General features: G+C 45.7%; 1 protein-coding gene across 1 annotated transcript; it reads left to right on the top strand.

Annotated features, from left to right (window-relative positions):
- Positions 1–4,231: 4,231 nt before the first annotated feature.
- Positions 4,232–7,019, top strand: mblac1 (metallo-beta-lactamase domain containing 1; the record flags this gene model as incomplete). The annotated part of the gene is made up of 2 exons (XM_083640159.1): positions 4,232–4,633; positions 5,533–7,019. 2 exons carry the CDS (start codon positions 4,232–4,234, stop codon positions 5,770–5,772), a joined length of 642 nt encoding a protein of 213 aa, XP_083496285.1. The 3' UTR covers positions 5,773–7,019.
- Positions 7,020–11,732: the final 4,713 nt, after the last annotated feature.

The raw sequence follows: 11,732 nt of genomic DNA on the forward strand, positions 1-11,732 counted from the left end.
TCGCTGGCCAGCCTCCTCTCCCTTCTGTCCGAGGAGTCTGGCGCCGCAGGTCTCCATAGTGGGATTGCGAAGGGCGGCGCTTAGCGGCAGTGCCCTTGGAAAATAGTTTCAAACAATCCAACTTGCCGTTTTCAGCGTGTAGCAACGAGCTAGCTAGCGTGTCCGGCAGCGACTGAAACAGTCGCTCCAATGGGAGAGCAGAGCCTGTAGCTCACTGGGGAGAAATAGCACTGACAGAGGTGGAGTTAGGGGTTCGATTTTCACTGGGATCGCCCATGCTGAGAATGGATGCACTTGACTAGATGACAATTCAATATTATCGTTTATCATCTTTCAGTGGAATCATATCATGATGATATTGTAGCGACCCAGAGTTTGACATGTCGGTGGCGATTACGACGTTACGTGAAGGCAGCGGACCAGCCAGTGTGTAGGGGACTTCCGGTCTCGGGTGGGGAGCCAGTCTGAAGATACGAGGAAGCGGACTGGACGTGTGTGTAGCTAGGAGCTGTGTGTGTGTAGCTAGAAGCTATGAGTGTGAACCAGGAATAAAGACTGTACCAAGTATTGCCTCTTCTCCTCCTCACTTAATGATCCCGGGAGCGGATTATTACATTGGTGTCTAGAAGTGGTAACTACGAACTCTGCCGCTCGCCTCGTGCGGTAACATCAGAAAAAGAAAAAGAAAAGAGAGGAACGGGGAAACGGACTGTTGCTGCTCGCCGCTGAGGTTCCAGCCTGCTGCAAGCTAATCGGGCTGGATTTCCCTCAAGTAGGTCGGCTGGAGTGCTACAGTGGGCGGGTGAAGAGGCAGCGCGGAGAGAAGGGGAACGGAACCGAGTGAAGATTAACGCCTTGGAGGATTGACTTGGCGTGAGCGGTTAGCTGTGTGTGCTAACTGCTAAGACATTAGCTGGTTTGCTAACTGCTACAAGGCTAGCTGTGTGTGCTAGCTGGAGGCTAGCTGTGTGTGCTAGCTGGGGGTTAGCTGGTGTGCTATCTGCTACAAACACCACGTGGAATGGCGCACGTTGGTGGACCCTCGTCGTTGGACGGGGGGGGAGGAGGAGCTACCGACTCCCGAGTTCAGCGCGGTACTGGCTGGCATGGAGACACGCCTGAAGCAGGAGTTCAGCGCGGTGCTTGCCGGCGTGGAGGGCCGCTTGATGCGGGAGATCAGACGGCTGTTGGAAGCGACTCCTGCCTGGGCAGAGGAGCTTATGAAACGGAGAGGAGAGATGCGCAGGCGGCTGGCAGGTGAGACTCTGTTGGTTGTGTAAGAAGCCTGGACATTTGGCCAAGAACTGCACTGAGTCTGTGGAGGACGAAGGAGGGACACAGGCTGAAGAGAACGTTATTGGAATCGGGGGACTGACGATTGTGTCTCCAGAGGAGAATGCGTGCAGCCGGGGGGAAGAGGACATCGTTAGGGTCGGGAGAGTGACGATGGTGTCTCCAGATGAGCGGGTGTTGCTAACGCCGGAGGAAGCGGCCCAGCCTAGCTCCTCTGCACCATCCACAATTGCTCTGCAGGAAGTCAAGGTGGAGATCGCCGTCGGTTGTGTTCTCCCTGCTGCCCTGAACACGCCGCCCCCTGGGGGAGGGGGACGGGAGGACGAGCGTGTGCAAGAGGCAGAGGAAGAGGAGTACTGTGTAGACGTAGACCTGACGGACAACAACATGGACATCATGGATGTCGACGAGGACGAGTGGAAACGCAGGCAGGCGGAGGACGCGGACATCGGTCCGGTGGTCGTGTGGGTGGCGGCCGGGCGCCGGCCCCCTGTGGAGGAGATTCGCATGTGTTCCGGGGCCACGAGGGGACTGTGGGAGATGTTTACCGACCTGCATCTGGATGTAGATGGGCTGTTGGAGAGGAGAAGGCATGGGAAAAAACAGTTCCAGAGGGTTGTACCCAGCTGCCTGGGGGGGTTGGTGTTACTGTGGGCGCACAGGGGCCGCAGCGGTCAGGGGTATCGGGGGTCTGAAGAGACACTCTTCTGTGTTTGTGCACTTTTCTACTGGAACAAACACAAGGAGGACGTGCGGAAATGTTTTGATGTGTTGGTGTGTTTTGGTACAGGGGGATATGTGTGGGTTGTGGGTGCCAGCGTGGGAGCTGGCCTTAAGAAGGGAGGAGGTAATGTAGCGACCCAGAGTTTGACATTCCGGTGGCGATTACGACGTTACGTGAAGGCAGCGCACCAGCCAGTGTGTAGGGGACTTCCGGTCTCGGGTGGGGAGCCAGTCTGAAGATACGAGGAAGCGGACTGGACGTGTGTGTAGCTAGGAGCTGTGTGTGTGTAGCTAGGAGCTATGAGTGTGAACCAGGAATAAAGACTGTACCAAGTATTGCCTCTTCTCCTCCTCACTTAATGATCCCGGGAGCGGATTATTACAATATGGTGATTTTGGGATATCGTGACACACAATTCTGCTGTCTGAATTCATGACAAGCAAATTTAAGTCATTTTAGTTACTTTACATTACAAAATGAAGTATGATTTTAGGGTATATTATTTGAATATTTCTATTTGGTTTGACAACTAACATTACCATTGAGTTCAAATGGATTTAAAGAGGATTTGCATACATGAGCCATATTGTCATATGTACCGATACTGAAAAATGTTTGGGTGAAAAGATGAATACGTCAGAATCTTTGTCATGGCAGAACAATAAACAAACCGCACTTCCCTGGTGCTTCCGAGACAAACAAGACAAAGTGCAGAGGGCTGTGGGCATTCTCCTTCCCTTCGCCATATCCTCTCTCTGAGAGATCAGCTGTTGCCTCTCTGAAAACGAAGTCAGCTAAACTTTGAGCATGACTTCAGAGTGGCAGTATCAAACCTGCAACCTCATTTTGAAAAGATGTGCAGTGTAAAACAGGCCTAGGCTCACTGCAGCCACTAACTGACGTTTTTTTCATATTGATTGAAAATGTTATTTGATTGTTCTGCACTTTTGAAAACACACAGACTGATGGAGCAATCTAGTGAGTGACAAATGTCACAAAAAGTGTTTTGATAAAGTTGAAGTGGAAGTTGCTTTTTATTTGCACACCATAAATTGCTGAAATAAAGGTGAAAGGAATGGTCGCGATCTTGATGTTATTTCAATAAAGTTAAACTTGGCCTATTTTGTCACTAATTTTGTTTCCTCCAGAGGGGGCATGACAGAAAACGTTTGAGAACCACTGATTTAGAGGAACTATATGTACTGGATAGGATATGGATAAGAAAATCTTGTCCCTCTGGACACTAATTGTGCCTTCCATTAGTATTTGGAACTAGGAATATCCCAGTTGAGTGATGTCACACCCGAGTTGATTGTGTTTCAGTTTGGAAACCAGCCAAGGCTAGCCGCCCTTTTTATAAATATATATATATATATATATATATATATCTCTCTCTCTCTCTCTCTCTCTCTCTCTCTCTCTCTCTCTCTCTCTCTCTGAATGTATCATTGACAGTAGAATGAATGAATAATCTCGAGTTCCACACTCCAGTCCACTTGGTGGAAGTAATGCTCCTGGCTTTAAGTTTGTTTCCCTGCCAACCGCCATAAAACACCAAAGAAAAACAAAGAACCTACATTGATTAGAAGTGTCTTAGCTTCGTTCCTTTGCAACATCAGCCATGACATCAGCGCGCAGCCAATCTACCATTTTGGCCTGGAGGAGACTATCTCTGATTGGCTGTGATGGTTCTGATTAGTGTCCCCTAGTGTCCTCCAGTAAGAGAGTGGCGTCAGCGGAGGACCAAAATGCAAGAATCATTAGCCAATGAACAGCCAGGAATGGGTCTCGCGCTACTTTTGCATGCTAAAATAAAGCCGATAATGTACAATTTGATTCATTTCAAGGGATGAAAAACCCTTTCAAAGTACAACACTGTCTATTTTGATGCAACTCGACAGTGCTGCTTTTTTTACTGAAGAGTTCCACTTTCTACTTCCTGGAAAAAAACTGGTCCATTGGAGTGAATGGAGATGTCGGAACTCTTCTAGTGTCCCCTAGAGAGAGGCTCTCTGGTTCTGATGCTGTCCCATTGGCACAAGGGGGTGGGGGTTTCAGGCCAACATGGCGGCAGCGCAGTTGGTTCTATCTACTCTTGCCTCAAATACTCTTTGACATCAACGTGTGTTTGGGTTTTCTGGCTTTCTCGAACCCGTGCAGAGCAGAGCTCTTCATATTAGTTTAGCTAGCGGTTAGCTACTGTGTAGTTAAGAGATGCAGGCTGGTGGTGAACGTGTCCCTCTGTCTGAGTCTCAGCTGGTCATCTCCGGGCAGCCCTACTCAGTCTCCGTCCTGAAAGTAGGCTACAGTGTGCCGCAGGCGGACGGCTCGTTCCGGGCGGACGGGACCATCTCCCTCCTCACGGGCCCCAGGACCGTGCTGGTGGACACCGGAGGACCGTGGGACCGAGACTTCCTCCTCTCCGCCCTGAAGGAGAGGGGCCTGAGCCCGGGGGATGTGAGCTGGGTGGTGGGGACTCACGGACACTCGGACCACATAGGAAACTTGTCTCTTTTTCCATCGGCGGTGATGGTGGTAGGCTGTGATGTTAGTGAAGGCGACAGGTACCTACCCAACCAGCTAGCAGAGGGACAGATCTACCCTATTGACCAGCATGTAAGTCTATAGCCTACTCTTCTCACGCCAAACTCTATTCAAAAAGCGGTTTACTGTTCTTTTGGTTATTGCTAAACGCAGTGGTGGAAGAAGTCCTACTCGGATCTCGAAGTAAAAGTAGAAATACCACAGTATTAAAACAATATATATACTCGGTTATAAGTAAAAGTAATTTGTTCAAAATGTTACTTGGAAGTAAAAAGTACAAAAGTGCATAGGCTACTCATGCAGAAGGGCCCATTTCATTCAGTCTAGTATATTATATTAGCTATATTATATTATTCTATTGCATTAATGTGTCACTTTAATGTTGCAGGCTGCTGGGTAGCACAGTAATCTAATAATAGATCGTATTTGATGGTTATATTTTGTATTAATAATCTGAATCTGCAAAGTAACTAGTAGGAACTAAGTTATCAAATAAAGGATAGTGGACTAAAGTAAAAAGTACAATAATTCCCTCTGAAATGTGAAATAGAAGTATAAAGTAGCATAAAATGGAAATACTCAAGTAAGTTTTGAGTACGTCAAAAATAGGCTACTTAAGTACAGTATTCGAGTAAATGTACTTAGTTAATTTCCAATTAAACATACCCACCCCACATAGTCGGCCTGGCCATCGGGAGCACCGGGACAAATCCCGGTTGGCTGGTGGGCCGCTTGACCAGACTTTTTGTGTGTGTTTTATTTTGGTTGAGACAGTGAACCCCAGCGGCCCACTTTGGGAATGCAACATCCCCACAGGATTACTCCTGTGGGGATATTATTATTTGATATCAAATCACAACTTTTACAATTGATTCACTGGGTCTAGCCCCCCTGGCACATTTACCGACATGTTGTCTGTACAGTAAAGTACAGTGTATTGCAAGTAATGCAGTCTCCTTTTTGTCCTTTAGGTGTCTATAGTTCCCACTCCAGGCCACACAGCACAGGACGTGAGCGTGCAGGTGAGGGGAACCTCCCTGGGCACGGTGCTGGTTGCTGGGGACTTATTTGAGTGCTGCTCAGATGAGGAGAGCTGGCGAGCTGTGAGTGTGAACCCTGCAGTACAGGAGGTCAGCCGCCAGGAGGCGCTACGCACCGCTGATGTCATCATACCGGGACATGGACTGCCATTTAGAGTCTTCAGGAACTGAGGAGCCAAACCTCTGGATCGATTGAAATCGTTGCACTTAACTGAAAGAAAGGATGTGATGGCTCATGGAGTGTAGGTGAGTTTTACTTGAGACACCACTTTGGACACTTTGATCAAAGTTCAACGCTGAGAAAATGTAACTGCAATACAAATCCACTTTTGAAGGCTGATAATCGTCAATTATGGATTGAAGCAAAGACAATTTTTTATGTATTTAAAATGTTCATGGATCATGGAAAAAGTGACAAAGACTAACCTGGACAAGAAAGGACTTGCAGTACAGTTAAAGACAAAGACACGACGGCCCATCTCTTTCTGCTTCAACAAGTAAAGGTCATGACCCAACGTTGAGTCATGTGTTGGTAACACATGACTAAGAAGAAAGAAAACCGAGGAAGATCAGATTTTAATGTATGGTTCCTATCTTCACAATTAGGGGCTCGTGTGTAGGAGCCATTAATTATTTAATTTGAATTTGTAGCCTATATCAAGTTGACCACTGGGTGGCAGTGTGCATAGGTGCATAGTCTGAAGTGGTGAAGTCTATAATGGGCACAGGTGCAACAGGTCGCATGGTTATTACTGCTGCATGCTACACACAGCCAGCCATCACAATCATCTCAGTGTTTGTTTGCAATAGAGTCCGTTTAATGTCATCTACCTATAATGCTGCTGTAAACACAAACCTTCATTGCTGAAATGCACAATGCTGACATTTTATTCTGGCGATTGGGTTGCAGTGTTTCCCCTACCATTCTACAGGCCTGGCGGGCCCGCCACGCCAACAGCGCCCCCGCCAGGCCAGAAAAATGATTGCAATTGTTCTTTTCTTTTTTTTTCTTTTCCTGCTTCCCCCAAAATTTCAATAAACCTTTATGGCATATTATTACAATACAACAATACTGTTGTTGACAGTGTTGACAGTAATAGAAGATGCCAAATCATTCAAAACAATAAGCATTTTGCTTTTAGGAGCATTGTGCCAGCGTGCAGCGCTGTTCCAAAACGTGTCAACGTGTGTCGTTGCCTGGGAAACGCACATCCCATAATACAACTGTTCGCATCGCATCCCATAATAGTATGATGATACTTGGGATGCCATTGGGAACATAGATGTGACCAGGTTAGCTAAAAGTTTAGCGTCGCCAGTGAGGGCCCCCACCGTTGCGGTTGGGTTACATTTCGAAATCCCTCCAGGCCTGAAAAAATTTCTAGGGGAAACACTGGGTTGCCCCGCCCCCTCGCAGATCAAAGATCATTATAGAGCTTCCATTTGATATCTTTGATCAGACAATAAATCTAAGGTAATATTTTCTTATCGTAATGTTATCTCTGTGTCAAATGTGTCTACCCCCCACCCCACACACACACACACACACACACACACACACACACACACACACACACACACACACACACACACACACACACACACACACACACATGATCTCACTAGTTTCACTCATTCAGGTCAGGGAGAGCCTGACTAGTTTCCATTAACGTCAGCACAGGTTAATTATTACAAGGTTTTGGGGCGTCCGGCCAGTGTACCACCGCGGAAACCCAGGTTCAATTCCCGGCAGCGGTACTTCCGGCTTGGTCAGACGTTGCTACAGGGACAATTGGCCGTGTCTGCGGGTGGGAAGCCGGTGGCGTATGGGCCCTGGTCGCTGCAGTAGCGCCTCCTCTGTTCGGGGGGCAGGGGAACTGGGGGCAATAGCGTGAACCTCCTACTCTCTCTCCTGTCAGTGAAATTCATCGCTGTCAGGTGAAAAGAAGCGGCTGGCGATTGCATATGTATTGGAGGAAGCATGTGCTAGTCTATAGCTCTCCCCAGATCAACAGAGGGGGTGGAGCAACAGCAGGGCGTTTGGCCACAATTGGGGAGAACATTTGAGAAAAATATGAAGAAATGTTGATTAAAAGTCTGAGTTAGTCCAACATGGGAATCAGGGTTCCCACAGGTCCTTGCAATCCTTTTATTTAAAGTTTGTGAATTTTGAAAATAAAATCCAAGGCTTTTATGCCCATGTTGGGTCCTTGAATTTGAGGGAATTGGGCCTGGAAAGACCTTGAATTTGATGTTTAAAAAGGTGGGGGAACCCTGGTTTTACTGCTGCTGCTATGTGTCAGAATGGCGTTAGTGGTACCAGGCACAGGCTGGTAGATACTCAGGGAAGTTTATGTAACATCACCATAAAACATTACGACATCCGGCTCAATAAATGTCATTGGGCTGTTTCTGTTTCAATACAATACATTTCTTTTGATATGACTTTCTGTTGAATGGTGCTTTGTTGCCTGTCATTTGGGGAAATAGCAATATGGTAAACTTCTGTAAAATACAAATGTACAAAATCGTCCTCGAAGAGGGAACTTGGTATATGTTCCTACCTGAGTAGACCTGCATAAAGATAAGGATAGAAAAAAATCACCTAAGTTGTATTCACAATCAAGTGCATCCAGTGTGTCAAGTTCAAGATGATGAAGATTTATGGGGCAAAATAAATCAAATAAAGTTAAAAAAAAGGAAAAGGTACAATGTCTCCTAATGACCATTACCCCTCTAATCACTTATCAACAGGAAATCAGATTGAGTCTACATCTGGTTCTGGTCTAAACTCCAGAGTCCATGATGATGATTCATTTATTTGATCTTTAATCCAGGGTTCCTATGCAGGTAAGAATGGAAAAAATATATAATTTCCAGGTCTTGAGTAGTTTGTGAATTTGTAGACCTGAGTCCCCATTTTGAGTTGAGGTTAATAATGTTCAGGGATGCTCTTATTACCCAGCCACTAGTCTCAACACCAGACCCATTAGAGTTCTTACGCTGATACACTATGTTACCGCATGCTGCAGAGCTCTCTCTGGGTCTGATACACTACGTTACTGTATGCTGCAGAGCTCTCTGGGTCTGATACACTATGTTACTGCATGCTGCAGAGCTCTCTCTCTGGGTCTGGGACACTATGTTACTGCATCCTGCAGAGCTCTCTCTGGGTCTGATACACTACATTACTGCATGCTGCAGAGCTCTCTCTGGGTCTGATACACCACGTTACTGCATGCTGCAGAGCTCTCTATGGGTCTGATACACTATGTTACTGCATGCTGCAGAGCTCTCTCTTTGGGTCTGGGACACTTTCCCTCAGAGGGCTGGTTATGAGAGGGAACCGTTCACTTGGCCAATGATATGCCAGTGATGGATTCAGTCCTCCCCAATCAGTAACGACTTTGCGATCAGACGACACGGGAGGCGCAGCCCATTTTTTCGAACCGCTCTCTCATCGGTGTTACGACCTGTCACTCATTCAACGATTCAACGTAATATTTGAGTCTGGGGAGAGACTACCCAGCCACTGTCAGCATGCATTATATCAAATATCCACCAAAAATCACATCTAATCAAGAACATAGGTTCTGCACCAAAATCACATCCAGTCAAGAACATAGGGTCCTGTCAGGAAAAATTATGAAACTTTAAAATGGAAACCATGCAGGAAAAACAACGTTCATCTATTCTACAGTGATATTACCTAGTTAGCAGTGCCAAGATGTCTATCTGTGTAAATCATATTGAACACCAGATAACATCTTCAAAACAAATCAAGGTCTGGAAAAAGTATGTCACTTTTTTCATTGAAAATGTGTGGAACCTTGTTTATCCACTTGTTCCACCGTCTCTCTGTACACCTATCCTAGCAATGTATCCATTTATTCAACCAAATAACATCATGATACTCATTCCTCCGTCATTTTCTCATCAACTGATGATCTATGCATTCATTCTTGCCTGGGTATATCTCTGTTCTTTTATGTGACCATCAAAGTAATATAACTAATGTAACAATCCATATTAACTCTTAGGGATGTCACAATACTAGAATTTCTACTTCAATACCGATACCCAGGAAAATATCGAGACTCGATACCGTTTTCGATACCACGGGAAGTGGGGGATGATGACACTTACAGATGACGCACACTTCTCCATAATCTAGGCCTGATCAAACTTTGAACTTGGACAGCATATTACCGCCACTCTAGCCACCAGAACACGTTTAGCTCGTTGAAGCAACAGATACCCAATGATAGGGAGGGGAAAGATTTTTTATTAAAAGAAAGCACTGATAGTATCAAAACTGTTGCAAATTAATATTGTATTAATTTAAATTTTCTAGTATTGATACGTTCGATACTATCGATACCTGTTGCAAATGAGTATTGTATCCGATTCAAATTTTCAGTATCGATACTTTTCGATACTATCGATACTTTTGACAACCCTATTAACTATTTTAATGTGTGTGAGCAGTTGCATCCAAATTAAACATAGTCAGTCCTCTGACTTTTACACTTGGCCCACAGCTAACTGCCACCTCAGAGTTGTTAGTGTTGAGTATCTCTTTAAGCGTTTGAATGATTCTCTTATCTGAGTATATGATTCTCTGTGCGAGACAGAGGGCGTTGGCTTGAATTTATGTTTTAACAACTGCAATGACGCTTTTCAGTGCAGTTGCAGTTTTTTCAGGAGCCCCCCGCCACTAGAACACCTGATTGAAAGTTGGAACCCCTCATGATGTTTTTGCTTGCATCTGTGTTACTTCCTGCCTTTTCGACTGAATGGAAGCTGTCCCAGGAGGGGGTGTGGTTATTTGACACTCCCCAACAGAGAGGGGGGAAAAGAGAGAGCAGGGCTTGGCTGGCCTGAGATCAATATTCTGTTACTGCGTTGTCCTTGGCAACATATTTACATATCTGGTGCCTGGATCTGCTGTAAAGCTGCCTGAGATAAAAGGCTTGTAAGAAACAGCGTACCACATTCTTCATCTTTACCATTCCTACAGTAGTGTATATATCACACTCACCTGGATTTGTTTCTTCTTCTCTGAAAATCTCTGAGAATAAATTCTAGGGATGGGGGCGATCCGATCCAATATCGGTATTGGGTGCCGATATTGGCACTAATTCACGGATCGGATCGGAGTTATTATTATTTTTATTTTTTTTATTTTTTTGCAATTCCAGCGCTGGCCGTAATTTGCCCATGTATAATAGTATCCTTCTTTGCCTTGTATATTTTCTTAATTTTGTCTGCCTTTTGCAAGGTATTGTAACGTATCGGTGATACGCCAAAGAACGGAGAGTTGTAGTTGGTACAGGTTCTTTATTCACAGGCTTCTTTAGCTCCTAGCAGCTAGCTTCACAACGCTAGCTCTACACACAGCAACCGGTCTCGCTCCCTCCATAGCTTGACTCACCCCGGCACCCCGGCCGCTGGTCCTATATACCCCGTTTCCCCTAGGAACACACCCACACACATTAGTTCCTAGCTACAATCCAGACACTTATGTTGCACATCACCTTACAGGTAATACCTGGATTACCCGACACGTTACATACTCCTCACCCAACATTAGCTCAATGCCCACATTGACACCCACAACCCACACATATCCCCCTGTACCAAAACACACCACCCCACAACATTTTGTGTTCCCCCAATTTGTCTCTTATTTTTCAGCACACTTTCAATTTTCGTTCCACCACCCCCATTTGCATTTCTTTTCATTCCTTCCTCTTTTCCCATTCATTTAAATTCAACCCACATATCATTTCAGTTCGACAATAACCCCAACATTTACATTCCCTCTTTTCTCTTTACACACATTTCAATTCAACTCGACCCCATCATTTACCTTATTCTCTTTTTTTCTTCCCATTCATTTATCCCACTTCACTTCAACCACTATTTCCATCTCCCCTTTTACAGCTTCTGTCCCAGCCGAAGCACATTACAGTCAACACATGCACTGCAGTATCTCCGCACGTCCTCTTTTTGTTTGCCCCAGTAGTACATGCCACCGATGTTGCTGAGTGTCTCTTCGGGCCCATAATGACTGGATCCAAGGCCCTTATGTGCCCACCGTAGCGCCAATCCTCGCAGGCAACTAGGCA

This window comes from Poromitra crassiceps (assembly GCF_964638095.1).
Source record: "Poromitra crassiceps genome assembly, chromosome: 7".
Classification (NCBI taxonomy): domain Eukaryota; kingdom Metazoa; phylum Chordata; class Actinopteri; order Beryciformes; family Melamphaidae; genus Poromitra; species Poromitra crassiceps.